The sequence below is a fragment of the Heliangelus exortis genome, chromosome 12 (assembly GCF_036169615.1).
Source record: "Heliangelus exortis chromosome 12, bHelExo1.hap1, whole genome shotgun sequence".
Classification (NCBI taxonomy): Eukaryota; Metazoa; Chordata; class Aves; order Apodiformes; family Trochilidae; genus Heliangelus; species Heliangelus exortis.
The window spans coordinates 21,178,444-21,193,703 of NC_092433.1; the positions used below are offsets into that span (position 1 = coordinate 21,178,444).

Consider the following 15,260-nt stretch of genomic DNA (forward strand, 5'->3'; position numbering starts at 1 on the left):
AGCAGATACAAAAACAAAGCATTTGTCTACCAGTAGTTAACTATCTCCTCAAAACAAACTGGAAAAAAACACACCAGAAAGCTAAAGATGAATTAACACCTTTAAGAAAAGGCCCTTCTAGAAGTAGCTCCCTGGTGTGGGTCAGATTCATGGGACTGCTTTTCTCTCAGATGGGATTAAATCACTCATTGCATAATCACTGTAGTGAAGGGACAATACTGTTTCTCCCTAAAAGACAGTAAATTATGTATTTGGCTTAGACCCTTGATGTTTCAAGAAGAAATTAAGTGAAATTAAAATAAAACTCAACATTGCATTTATATTTGTAATTCACTTTAATGGTATAAACCTTGTTTAGGTAGTAGTATTAAGCCACAACAATATAATGCCACATTTAAACAGCATTTAATAAAATGCATAAGCTAAATCATGCACTGCAATACTCTATATACAAACACAACAATGCAAATTCCTCTTCATGACTGAAGACATTGATTAGATATAAAATTCAGATTAAAAAAGGAACATGCTATTATTTTTAAATGCTATCACATGTAACAATGCTGATTTCACAAAAGAAGCTGTGAGAAATTAATAACTTTTGCAAGGTTTTTAACTTGAAATTAAAATAAAATTACATAAGCAACAGTTTTCTAAATTACAGTGAACAGAGACTTCCAGAAAAATGTTCCAAGGAATTAAAAGCAGATTCCTTTCATAAAAATTTGCTAATCCTGTAGTAGCTCAGAACACCCCGTTATGCTAAATAGATACTACACTTACACAATGTGCAGTTTTCCAAATACAAATGTTTGAACACTGGTTTGCAATGTATTTTGAGTACAGTTTAATTATAAAAAATATTCCTTCATTTAACATTGATTCCAGGTATGAAAACTTAAAACATCTGCTCTTTATGTAATGTGTTTTCTTCTCAAAGAATATCCTTTTTATTTTAAATTTATTCAGTCCTGCTTTTAACCCACAATAATTGCAGATATTTTATGATGGACCTGTGCCTTATTGTCATTTATCAAAGATCATAAAAAAATGTACAAGAGGCCAGATACTCAGGGGTGCTGGACACCTGGCAACAGGTGTGCTTCTCACACCTTTGCTTTCGGTGGTCAAATACAGAAAGCTGATTTCACACTCCACAGTTTCTGTGGAATAGTACAACAGAGCCCTAATTGCCACTTAAATTTAAACACATTTTCTCCTTCAGGAAACAAGCAATTGAAATGTGTACATGAAACAAGCTCACAGTTTAAAAATATGCTCTTTTTTTCTAAATTCACAGTTGAATTTTTCAAGAATCAATCCTGATCAATACCTGAATTGGCTTTGTAATCTTTAAAAATGTTACTCCAGTATAATGAAATTAATAGACATTCAGGTTTTCTATTCAGGCTTTAAAGAGAAAAGCAAGCATTCAAACAGCACTGATTGTCAAGACAGCAATGAAGGACCATCTGTCATAGGAATTCCTGCAATTAGTATAAATAGTTTTCCTGCTAAAAATCTCAAAAATAAGGTTTGAAATGTTAAACTGGATGTTTTACAGTTTTTTTGTATTTGAAACAAAGGCTTATGAACACTTATAGAATGATATAGCGAGAAACAGAGTTTCTCAGCATTTTCCACAGCAAAGACTTCAAAGCAGAGGGCCTGACTCTGAAAGACACTTGTGTTTTATTTTTAAGAATGCAAGCTCACATTATTTTAATTGATGTCTGCTCATCTGCTTAAACATACACAAGTCTTTGCCACACTGAGTACTAAAGGTGGAAATAAATGCCCATAAAATCCCTCTTCACCTTTTCAGTATGAGACAAGACTTTCTGAGCTACTCCCCTACATAATCTGATTTTTAATTTTTTTTAAAAATAAAGTTAATAAAATTATTTTTGCAGAAGGCTTCCTTTGTAACCTAAGTCATCAGAAGAGAAAAGAACAAGAACTACCTATATTTTTATAATGTAAATGTTTGAATACTCTCTAAAAGTAATAAACTGCCTTACTGCCAAGTCTCATTTCATAAATGCTCCATGTGCCCAGCTCCCATGTAAGCACACAGTGTGAGATCTGCATAGATTACAGCTTCAAGGAAAACGACCTGAAAATGTATATTAGTCTGGCAACAAAATGAACTAACTAGCTTTGTTTTGTTTATGCTACACAATAAAGAGAATAACTTTGGAAAGTGACCATACAATTGAGATGCATCATGAAAATCCCAAGTAAATTGATGGCTGCTTGCTAAGAAATATTCTAACTGCAGTCTCCCTCTTCTTTCATTACTGCTATAACAGAGATGTTACTGTTAACTGACCAGAGGCCAAACTCCAAACTAAAGGGTTGGTTTCCTATTATCATTATGGCAATATCAGAACTGATTTTTAAAACAGCATTCATGTCATCCTGTTCTGTGTATTACATTTGAATAATAAAAGGCAACTGTTTCTCTTCCAATTAGCAACTGCTGAAGACTCAAAATACCAATCTCTTAACAAGTTTCATTGCAAAATGTAACATTTTTGTAAAGTCTCTGAGAAGGCTGAATGAGTTGAAATACTGAAAAAAAGAAAGTATTTATTTAGTAGTTATTTAGTTTTCAACAGTCATTACATGTTCAATTAACTATTCACTTGCAGACTTCTATGTGTCAAATGAGAAGTAAAGGGATTAATGTAAAAGCCAGAAAATTCACAGAATATATTTGTCATTTCTGAACAGAAAATATTAAATTCACGTTGGGTTTACAAAAAGGTGCAAGGCTCTGAGATTCATGAGGATTCACCTGCTTAAGGAAGGCTTAGTTTAGCCTAAGAAATGAAAACTAGGAAGCTCTGGATTAGCTAATTAATGAAAAGCTTTAACATACATAATGGTATGAATCCCTGGCTACATATCTGTACATATGTACATACACTACACACTTTCTATACACTGTACAAAATATAGTTAGACAGAGAGGTATAAACATGTACATTCATACACACATACATACAACTATGTACATATGCATTAGCTGCTCGAGTGAGGTTTAGAACTGAACATGCAGAAATGCATATTGGTGGGAGGCACAAAAAAAAGGTATAAAAAAATCTATCAAACTCTGGAACTTAATAATAAGCCATTTTTGAATGAGTCATTTAACTTGGAGGATAAAACAGTCTGTGGGAATGATAGAACATTATGATAGTATTATCTTTGATGAATTTAGCATGACATAAAAAAAAAAAGAAGCTCAGTAATAAGGTAATTTTGGGGTTTGAAGTTTTCCAAGTCTAATATATTTTGACTTAGTGCATTTTAACTTTTCAGATAATTTTACTTTAACTTGTAGTTTCAGTATAAAAATGTTCTAAATTTTTTGTGCATAAATTATTTTCCATATCATGCTGCTAACACTGACTGCAGCAGAAGTAGGGTTGTAGCATTACCTAACAAGAGGAGTTACATAATTTTTCATCACCTAATAAGCCTGAACTTAGTTCAGGAGAATTTACTCTCAAAATGACTCAGCAACTTTAGAATTAAAAGGTGGAAAAAGTAAATATTTTTATTTCCTCCCCTTTGCCATGCCTTCTTGGTTATTTTTCATGTAAAACTGTTTTTTTAAACTAATTTTCTGTCACTCAAGCTCCAGTAGATGCTGACAATTTGTTCTTCCTCTCTCTCCTCTTAGGGTGAACCTGGCCTTATTTTGTTGCTTCCCCCTGGACCGACAGAGGCATTAGGCTGCTCTCACAGCAGGCCTACATTTACCATCACAGCAAAACACCCAGGTAACTATGCTGTAGTTGCATGGTAAGTGTGGCAAAGTACTGGAACAGATGTGAACCTACTTGTTTGCCTGGTATTTGCCATATACAGACAGTTTTAATGCTGTATTTCTACCAAGTTAAAATATTCTCATTTTAAGAACAGCAGAAATACGACCTCAAAAATTCTGTAGCAAGTGAATTTAAGCACTAAGCAGAGCTCCCATTAGATGTTACTTTTCTTAGAATCCCTTTCAGACTGTGAACTGCTGACTCAGCTCTGCAAGTTTGACTTTGAAATTTGTCCTTTATGAAGACAAGCTATTTCCATACTTAAAATCAAGAAATACTTTTCCAAGAACTGTTACAATAATAAAAAATTCTCATGTCCCATATTCATAAGCAAAAGTTTGCATTTACAAAGAAGCAGCAAAATGAAACTAATTTAAAAGTAAACCTAGTAAGATCAAACTTATTAGCAGGGGGGATGGAACAAACATCAGAAATGACAAGAATTACATCAGCACTGTAGAGCACAGTGGTTGGACCAGATGACCTGTAGAAGTCTATTCCAACCTCAGCCAGTCTATGACTACACTTGAAATTTAGTGCAAAGTAGCCCTACTGCACTGGAGAAGATGGTTTTAGGTTTTATGTGGCAGTGCTTTAAATTATTCTGTTCAGTGTTTCTCCCTCATATGCGAAATCTTCAGCTCATTTTTACGACCATCTTTGAGCAGCATATGAGAAAGAAGTATTATTTATGACATCTCTATTATTATTTTATAAAAAATATGTAACATCTAAGAGTCTGAATATTTCTTAGGCTCGAGAATCTACCATCTGCCATCCAAATTTCTACAATGCAAAGTGTTAGTCTTTAAATCAAATAGTGTACAGTTAGAGAAAGTACTTTGTTAATGACATAAGGACTAAATTAGCTTGGTTCTGACTAATGCAAGGCAGCAAATCATGCTGACATATACAGAGAAAAACTAAAGCTTTTAGGTGGTGACATTAGAATCTTAAGTATGGAACTGCTTTGTTTAATCTATTAAATGCACACACAATAAATAAACCCTAGATATGGATTGCATTGTTATTTCTTCATTTATAAAGATTAATATTTTATACCTGAAGTCCAGGGAACTATTTGCAGAGTAACTGACTACTAGAGATGGATCAAGGAGAGCATTGTGTGGTCTTGCTCTTTCAGGGATTGCAGTTTATTTGTAAACCGAGCTGCATGATATTTTCTATTTTTACTTACAAACATAATACAGTGCATACATTTTGAGTTCTATTTTATGCAATCCCTGTTTCCAAAAAACTGTAGTGCCTTTATTTTGTTTCTTGAATTGTTATGCTCATAGCACAAGTAAGAAAAATGAGGAAAAAAAATTTTTTTTCACAGAAGATAGGGCCCTTGTGCTTGAAAATTTGGAATTTGAAATGATGTTTGTCATGAAAAGCCATGAAAAGTCATTTATTGAAATTTAGGAGAAAGAGATTCCAGTGACTAGTTTTTTTGTGCTAATGAATATTTATTTTGTCATTAAAAAGGCCTACTTATCTGCTTAAATGATTTTTACAGAATACTGAAAGTAAATTTAACTGCATAATCTTTTTTTTCCCCCAATGAGAAATATCACAATAGCTCAATGCACCATTGTGCTTTTAGAAAACCATTGTGATAGCCCAGTAAAATTTTAAATTTTAACAAAAACAGCCACAACTCTTTCCAAGGTAGCTACTTCTGATATTGTTAATAACAATTTTTAAGTTGTATACCCTTAAAAGAGAGACTTTGCATCAGAAGTGTTGACACAATCACAAAAGTTACACTGCAATAAAACAGCTAATACAAAATTCTGCATTCGAGTTTACTCAACACTGAGTGCTGACCTTCCCTCACATTAGATGTAGGACAATTTCATTTACCATAGCAAAAGCCAAGAGAAATGGAAAGTGCAGTATTACAAATCTCTGCATGTATACTGGACTCTTTGGAATACCCTTTTGAGAAAACAAGATTCGGAATGCTGTAACAATGGTAACAGTACAAGAGTTTAGTGCCTCCAGAAGCTAAAATCAAATTGCCTTCCATGTCACAGTAAGTGTTATAAAAGTCAGCCTCTTAATGAGAATGTCTTACAACTACATTTTTTTCAAATAAAAACACACAAGTAGAAAATGCCTCTACCATACAAATAATTAAAATAATGTGTGTATCTAATGAAGCATGATCAGACAACAGTGTCAACTGCCGTGACTATTTTTTCAAACTTTGATTGTACCAAATACTTACTGTCAACACCAGTAGCTAATAGCCAATATCAGAAAATATGCTGATGTCTCATCACTCTAGGCAATGGAATAGTAGTTAATTTTATAAGCCTGTGGTATATCGGTCATTAACTGTGATTGCACAGGACTGTAAACCCTGCCTATGTTTCAGTTTTAAATTAAGCCATAGGAAGGCTGAGAGCATTGCAAAACTGGGAGTGCTCAATCAGGGAACGGGAGGAAAGGGGGAGAAAAAAAGGTGAGAGCTTTGTAATAGACTCTTGCTGACAGCCAGAGGTTCTCCACATTTAAGGTTTTAAGCTGTACTTTTGACTAGATGACGAGGATGTTTGGGAGTTCAGCAAGAAGGAGTAAATTAGAAATAAAAAGGGCATACTCAAAGAGCACCACACAGCTCTACTTGAAAATTACTGTTCTTCCAGTTAATGACTGAATTTCCCCACAACCAAAAGGCTTCTATTAAAGATTTGTCATGACTGTGTTGGTCTGAATAAAGACTTGAAAGAACCTGAATATTTCATCATTACCGTAACACGAAACATTTTTTCTCCCACTCTGGGTAATTCTGTAGCATGGTATAGTCACTGTGACTGTATTGGACTGTGAGTTACCACTGCAATAATTTAACAGAGTATAGTTTAATATAATGTAGATATCTGATTTAAGAATCCACATTAAAATTTCATGCACAACATAAGAGCAAGTGACTTTTTGTAGAATAAATGATTGTCTCCTGTAGCATTCTACATTTTCACAAAAATGTTCAGTAACATTTTGACAAAGGACGTGCAATTTTTTTCATTTTCCATATTCATCAAAAGGATGTTAATGATGTTGTCACTTTGACAGGAAGTGCTTACAAACTGCTAGTATACCCTGGCATTTATTAGATATTAATTCCAAGGATATTTTAAAATATATACATACTATTATTTTTTCTTTTAGAGTAATTTTATTACTAATCTCTGATATTATAAAACTCTTATTTTTAACCACTGATAACTTCTAAATACAAAGCACTTGAAAAGTATGTTCAGTTATCTATAGCCTTTTAAAGGAAAGGCATCAAAAATATTCCCTGTGGCAGAAAAGGTCCTACAGCAGGTCATAATAGCTGCTTATATTTTGTCAACGTCAGCAAACAGACAAGGAGAAATCTGACAAGAAACTGATAACAAGATGAAAATATTTGTACATACCAAAATGCTATGCTTTTAACTTCATAATTGTATGTTTTTATTAAAATTACTTTGATCCACCAAATTGTGTTGTTCCCACTATGCAGATGTGCCAGTTATTTGACCATTATATTCTGCAGTTTCCATTTTGAGAATGTAGGGGATTATGCTGTCAATGGGAACATTTCCAATGAGACCAGTAAAAAATAGTTCCTCAGTAATGCTAGAGCTCATCAGCCTAAGTGCTGGCAGGCGAACTAGAATCCGGGCTAGCCTGAAAAAGAAGTTCCGTGAATTATAAATACATATCATGCCAGTTTAAAATACTCTAGTGGCTAAAGAGCTGGATCTGCTTTTATTAGTACCGTAACTTATGAACAGGAGTAACGAGGCAATTAAAGCTGAGCCATCATAAAAATAATGCTCACTTTTCTATCCTGCAGGTGTAAGGAAAGCCACCACCTTTCTTGGTGGTTTTCCAATGAAAAGGTCATATTTACATCCTTTGCAGATACAAAGTGTATGTACAAACACACAGTTCTCCTCATCTGCTTTTGGAATTTCCAGCTCTGGAAGCACTTTATACTCAGACAATGCCGAGAATAGACATATTCACACTGACTAGTGAGAACATTTGCGAAGTTTTAAGAGTTAAATGCTTAATTGCAATTTAAGCCATAAACAGCATAGCTTAGCAACTCAATGACAAACCAGAGAGCAAGAATGGGACTGGATGTGTATAAAAAGAAAGAGCAGTATCTGCTTCTGATAAGAACAGGAGTTGGGAGGGATGTGCTGGTACAGATACATATTTCCAAATGCTGTGGATTATTATGTACCAGGATGTTAACAGAAATCCAAAATAGTGAAGTGATTGTATTGAATTTCTGGACTTTGACTGCCTTTAAAGTTTAGGACAGCAATGAGAGCTTATGTACTGTGTTTATGTGGCACATGTTCATCACAAATGCTAAAACAAATTAATTTCCTGAACTAAAGCCATGTAATAGCAAACCTGAGGCAGCACTGAACACAGGCCTCTGGAAAATGCTTGAATATCTCTGAAGAAAACATCTAAGCTCTGTTCTGCTAATACACCACATCCTGTAAACTTTAAGGGAAAACTACAAAAATATTCCAGCTATGCTGATGTTTCTCTGGAAATAAACACCTGTGCTTCCATCTCAGTTTATGCCAGCATTCAGTTGCAGAAATAATCAGATTTGTACTCTAAACCTATCTGTGGGTAAGCACTGGGACATAGAGAGTATCAATTAAAACACAAGAAATTTCTTCGGTAATGCAACCCTCTGATTTTCTTGCCTGAGCCACTACTAAAGAGAAGTAAATATATGGAACAAATTTTATATTTGTTTTCATAGCAGATATTCAGCTTGCATGCATCAAACCAGAATAACTGAATTGAACACAGAAGAATGTGGGATTAGAGTGTTATTGTGAAGGAGAAATCTTCACTGGACATAACTGGGAATCCTGATACCCTTTTTGTCGCCCCACACAATGTTAAATCTTTAAGTCCAGTGCAGAAACAGTTTTTCTGCAACTAGTGGGTAAAGCTCTTTATTTTACAGGCTCTTTTTGGTTGGTTTTTTTGTTCCTTTGATTATTTAAAAATTACACTACTCTCCAGCTTTGCTTAAATGTATGGGATTGCATGCTTCTTTACATGGGAATACCTTTCACAGTAAAAGAGAATATGTTCTAGGATATATTGCTAGACAGAAGTTAGATTTTTCCCTTGCAGTGCTGAGAACCATTGCGCTGATGAAATTTAAAATAGTTTTGATGGAGATTATTAGAAGATATGATACTTATTTCTAGCAAGTGAGAAACAGGAACAGCTGAGAGAACATACTTTCAAAGATAAGTCCTTGGAAATCAAAGCAAACAAAGGAAAAAATAAGTAGGATGTAGGAATTTCTTAAACACACAAGTTTAAGAGTTTGTTACTGTTCCCCACATGTAATCCAGGGTTTATAAATTGACAGTTTTAATAATTTTCTGCATATGTAACTCGACATTTATGGGACAATAATCCCTTTTTCGTTATATCAAAGCCTCTTGAAAAAGAAGGCAGTATGAGTTTTAGAAGTTCTGAGACTTCTAATGAAGCAAGTCTGCTTACTTTTCTAAACATGGCAATTAAACACTCAAAAAAAAAAAAAGTACCCAATTTACTGTATGTGTGTTTCTACTTATCTTTAAACAGGGTTCTAGTTCTTTCTCATCAATAGTCAAAAAAGAAGAGATGTCAAAAAGGAAATTTCTACGTCAGTTATGGTATTTTGTCCTTTTGCCAGCCATGGCCCACAACATTACTTTGAGTACTATAGACAATAAATACCTATAAGTATCTTCTGGATAGGTTTTTTGTACATAGTCCTGCAATTCCATCTGTGCCTTCTCCTGGAATTTTTCTATTTGGGTTGAACTGTTCAGACCAGGGTGATCTAAAGAAACAAAACATTTCTGTATGTCGATTGTTTCCCTATACATTATGAATATATGTATTTATTCTCACATTTAATTTCATTGAAATATTTCTCTTGTATCATGATGTTTAACATGTTAGCTGTATAAAGGAAACCACTCAATTGAACATTTGCTTCCTGGCTTCAGCATTAAGTTGCTCACTTTCCTCTCTATGTCTGTGTGTATCTGGAAGAAAGTGGAAAAGTATTAAGCCTGCCAATACACACCAGTGAAGCTCCTGGTTCATATTTTGAGCCTTGCTTTGTGTTTGCCTCTCATTTTGACAAAGCATGCTTACTGGGCGGTACCTAGGGTTGGTCTCTTGAGATCAATTTCTTGACCTTCTTCTGTCTCGTATTTCAATTCCAGTTGGCTCATCTCCTCAAAGACAGTCACATGATCAAGAAACCCCAGAGAATACCAGATATCTGACTATGCCCAAATATCTTCAATGTTGTACTGCAACTACTCTTCCCTTGAAACAGGATAGAGCTAGCTTGAGTTTGGAGAGTTTCCTGCTCCTCCAACTTGAATTAAAAAAAAAATAAATTCAAAAGCAAATTTCAGGACACCAGTATCTTCTAATTAAAGCAAATTTTATTACAAAACAAAAATAGTATCAGTGCAACCCCCCCCCCAGACCCTCTAATAACAAGATACTCTTGTTCTTTGTATTTTGTTAAATTTGAATTTGTAAACAAATTTAATTTAAAGTAAAAAAGTTACATTTCTGAGCAAGAGTCTCCCTTGCCTTGACCCAGCCTGTCAGCAGTTTTAAATTAACCTTTCTGTGTTCTAGGAACATTTCTCAACCTTTGCTGAATGGACTGTCACTTCCCATTTCTTTGATGACCTTACCTTATAATTCCAGAAAATCTCAAGTGTCTTCTTAGAGTAAGTCCTCATATCTTAAAAACACTCTTGATCATGCTTTAGTTGCCCACTGTTATTTTTTGATAGCAAATGGAAGACAGCCTATTGAGACTTAGCTTTGGAGATTTTGTCAAAGATCCATATATAATACTGTGGCGTTTCTGCTCGTATATGAGCAAACCCTCTCATGAATGGATTAAAAATACTAAAATTGAAGCACATTTCTTTTTGTCACTGTGCGATAATGCTTCGTCTAATCCTTCCTGCCTTCCTTACTTCACTAATATTGCTACTACAACATTTGCTACTACACATCCCAGATAACTTATTACTCATAGATTCTCAGCTGAAAACAATCGAGGATCTCATCTTCTAAGGTGGACATACAGGAAATACCTGATATGTTGGAAGTATAAATAACACAGATACGTTGTTCCACAGTTACTAAAACTCACATTGCTTGTGACAAATCATTCTAAACAATCATTTTATCTGCAGCTTAACACATCGGCTTCACCAAGACATTAGTTTCATTTAATATACTGCTAAAACATCAACAAGTGAATGCTTCTTATTTAAAAAGATACGGTTACTGAATTCCTTACCAGGGCTAAAGAGGACTATAGCTTTAAGGTATGCATATTCATATCCATCAATATCAAGCTTGGCCATGCTGTTACAGAACTCCTGAAGTTTCCAGATATGTTCCATGACTTGTTTTATTCTGTCTCCAGAGAGTTTATCTACAAAAAGACACTGCTTACTCTTTTGTGTGAGCTCAATTACATTTGATGTATTAAACAATATCCCTTCATACAATGAGCAAAGTCATAATTTAGTCTTCTGTGGTGTTTGCTATCTTAAGATTACTTACGTATGCCAGAATTATTATGGAAGTGAGGTTTTTATAAAGTTGCTGAGTCAGACACAGGGCTAGCAAGCAGCTTGAGAAACATTTTAGAATAATTTCATTCCAGTCATGAATTTTGGTAAAAAACCCAAACCAAAACAAAAAAACACAACTCAAACCCTGTATTAACTATGCAAGTTTACTATGCATTTAAGAATAAAATTTGTCTGATTTTATCATAATGCGGGTAAGAAAGCAGATTAAAACAAATGTACTTTACTAAGACTGAAGGATAACAACATTTTTTTCAGATTATCTACTTCTGTAGATCTTGTAGTTCTAAAATCAAATTATACTTCCTTCAGTAAAAGCCTATCTTCCAATTTTTTGCTGTGTGCACAATAATGGCACCACAAATCATTAAACAAATTAGTACTAAATAGTATTCTGTAACTATCTCAAACTCACATTTAAATTCAATCTAGCTTTCATGTTATATGCTGTGTTTGCAGAATTTAAAACTGCTAGTTTTGGTTTTTTTCTTCCTAATAAAAATGGAATGTTATTCTCACACTAATCAATCATATTGATTGGGAGCATCCTGAAAGAAAAGAATGAAAAAAAGCAAACATAAGAGATTATCAACCATTCTTGATTCACTCAAAGTTACCGACAAGCCAACACTGGATATAAAACAAAATTTAAAACGAAATTACATAAGTCTTCTTAAGATTGTCATGAAAATGGCTTGTTTAATACTTCAGAGGTTACTACAAATACATTGATCATTACTGGATTATGGCAGCATCCAAAACCATTATACTTGCAAGAATATTCTTTTTGTGATCTATTTGCAAATGTTACAGTTTTATGCTGCAAAGAGGATAAAAGACATTATTCTAAGAGGGGGAAAAAAAAATACATCTGGATGTGAGGAAAGCTGTTAGCACACCCAACTTTAGACTGTACTTGTCTTTCTCTACATTGCCAGTCAGATGTAGAAGACAGGACAGTATGTCCTCCAGCACTATCCCAGCACTATTTTTTTCTATGGACACATCCTACAGAGACTTTTGTGAGGTCAAAGCAACAGAAGTTATGTATCACCAGAGAAAAGGTAATTAGGCAAGGGAAGGCTTTCTTTTTCCCCTGGACACTGGGAAGCAATTCTGCCACTGATGAGGAAACGCTTTGAGAGAAGTATTATACAAATGTGTCTGTGGTGTTGACAGGACCGAACACACACTGCAAACATACCTTCCTGGATGCTGTTCTGGAGGTGGTTGACAATAGCTGCTAGGATAGTAGAGAGACTCATCACCTGTGCACACTGTGCCAGGCCTAAAGTAAACAGCTCGTTCCAGCAGGCACGCACCAGGCTAGTGTTACAGTCCTGCCTGTACACAACAGAAAAAACCAAACAACTGTAGGTAGTTTGCACATCAGGTTGGTATTACCCTATGTGTAATTATGTTAATTATAGCAATTAATAATAACGATTAATGTATTGCAAACCACTTTACTAAAGGCATATTACAAGTATTTCAAAATGCAAGAAGTGATAGGCCAACTACAGGAAACCATTTCAGGTTATCTGTAAAATGGTGCTCACCAGTTCTTTACCAAGATACATTACTACAAATTAAATGCTTGCTTTTGATTTGGCTTTAGCTTCTGCAACTGTAGTAACATCAGATATTGTAGTTATCCCCTCCTCTGCCATCTTCTATATTACTCTTTAAAAAGGAGAATATTACATCGTCTTCAAACATTTTAAAGAATTCATTAAAATTAAACAGTAGCATAATTTACAAATTTGAACTAGGTGAAAACCTTTCAGATCAGCGCTTAAATTCATTAGAAAGCAAACTGTTCTGCAGAACATGTCCATTTACCCAAGAGCTTGAAATGCAGGGATGGACCTAGCCCAGTGCATAGAGAGGAAAAGCAGTCGTGATGCTGACTCACAGATGTAGTGTACGTTAAGATACTCTGGCATTGGACTGGGCATTGTAAGCTGCAAAAAATAAAAGTGTGGTACAGTAGACACAGTTCAGACATAAAACAATCTTTATTATTGACGACATAACCAGCAAAAACATTCAAGCTGCTATCACAGTCTGTCATAAGCAACTGAGTGACAAGAAATTGTCAAAGGAAAATTCTACTGAAGTAATTTATTACTTTGGGCAAGGAATGCAAAAAGGGGAACAGGAGGCAAGAAATCATGTGGGAGAGAGCTCCAATGCTTCCTTTTAAAATGTTTTAATGTTTATTTAATAACTAAAACTATAACTTCCATTGCCTATCATCACAGTGCTATAAAAGATCTTCTAAAACTTTAAAAAGAAGCAAAATAAAACCCAAAATCTAAGTAAAATAGGAAAGGCATTAAACAGGAATCTACAATCACAAAACACCAGCAATGGGAATAAGCAGGTTATAAGAAAAGTTTGACTGCTTTCAAGTATTACTTGTTTCAGTAATGATGTTTGTATCTCTTGATGCACAAGACTGCAATTTGATTGCACAAGATGAACACCCTTACTGGTTCTCACACACCACTATCAACAGCTGTTTACAGTCAGTTAGAGCTGTAGCATCTCTAAAACCCAAACCCTTCTTTCTGTGGCCTAACCATAAGCATTGAAGAAGACACTGTAACTTTTTATATGAAAGAGCCTTTTAAATGAAAGTTTTACACTATCTAGAATTAGAAGTGCATTAAGCAAGACATCACACTGTGTGGATGATATGGAAAGTTATTAACAGCACTGGAAAGTGAAATTAAGTATCCTTCTGTCTACTGAAGTCTTGTGAACTAACACCATACTCTTTAGATAGAGCATGCAGCAGTGAAAATTGTATGAGAAGCTTTGTAACAGCAGATGCTATCCTAGATTATACTGTCAAAATTAAATATAAGAACAAAGAAACAGAGTAAACTACTTTTGGGTTATGTTTTAAGTATTGTTTATTAAGACATTTAAAGAAGCACATACCTTAAATGTGACATGTGTATCTGTTAGCAGGGGTCCTTCCACTTCAATAATAGGTGTTGACTGATCTCTACTGATGACGTGGATATTCCCTCCTCCTGTAGGATCCATCCCATCTGCCAAGCTATGAGCTGCTGTACTATCTGTGGTATTAAGTGCTTTAGCCAATGTATCAAATGCCCTGAAAAGAAGTAATAAATAATGAAAGAGTGCTTCCTTATAATTTAAACAAATAAATAAATAAATCAGGGTAGTGGTCAAATTAAACACCATGAAGCATTTCCACTTAGAGGCAATATATACAGAATAGTTTATGCTGAGAAACAAGGTCAGATTTTTCATTAGAACCTTTCTCCTCTATACTGCTCAGACATTAATAAAAAGAATAGATCTGCCCATATATCACAGATAAAGGATCTCCCCTGGAAGACAGGAACTCTTTACTACTGTAAATCCTGCTCTAATAGTTTGATGATAGTATTGGTACTAGTAAACAAATGGATGCAAGTATATGCCATATAGAATACAAATTGCTAAATAAATTGCAAATATAAATGCATACCGTGTAATCTCACTTGAGGATTGCTCTTCTTGTTGGACTTCAGAAGTATCTCCATTATTTAGAGATTCACTTAGATTAGCAAGAGATGTTACAACATTCGCTAGTGTTCCTAAAGCACCCTGGCTTGTTTCAGCCTAAAAAGGAAGAACTGTATTAGTGGATCAAAATTATAGGTGATACAACATACGTAAATTTTCCTCATTTTTATACTTCATGTTCTTTTTCCATTAT

The 15,260-nt window shown here is 34.4% G+C and overlaps 1 protein-coding gene across 10 annotated transcripts in view; it reads right to left on the bottom strand.

Moving 5' to 3' along the window:
- Nucleotides 1-316: 316 nt before the first annotated feature.
- NR2C2 (nuclear receptor subfamily 2 group C member 2) overlaps nt 317-15,260 on the bottom strand; it is a 30,564-nt gene continuing 15,620 nt past the window's right edge. For 4 of the 10 annotated variants that reach the window (XM_071756424.1, XM_071756423.1, XM_071756422.1 and 1 more), the window contains 7 exons: nt 15,030-15,163; nt 14,471-14,648; nt 13,364-13,485; nt 12,726-12,865; nt 11,224-11,361; nt 9,618-9,723; nt 317-7,526 (listed from right to left, as the gene is read on the bottom strand). In XM_071756424.1, the coding sequence (XP_071612525.1) occupies nt 7,352-7,526; nt 9,618-9,723; nt 11,224-11,361; nt 12,726-12,865; nt 13,364-13,485; nt 14,471-14,648; nt 15,030-15,163 (993 nt within the window). In that variant the 3' untranslated portion in view covers nt 317-7,351. Of the gene's footprint in view, nt 7,527-9,617; nt 9,724-10,322; nt 11,362-11,649; nt 12,070-12,725; nt 12,866-13,363; nt 13,486-14,470; nt 14,649-15,029; nt 15,164-15,260 lie in introns of those variants that run through there. The other 6 variants (XM_071756429.1, XM_071756428.1, XR_011728294.1 and 3 more) reach the window with 5 other exon arrangements.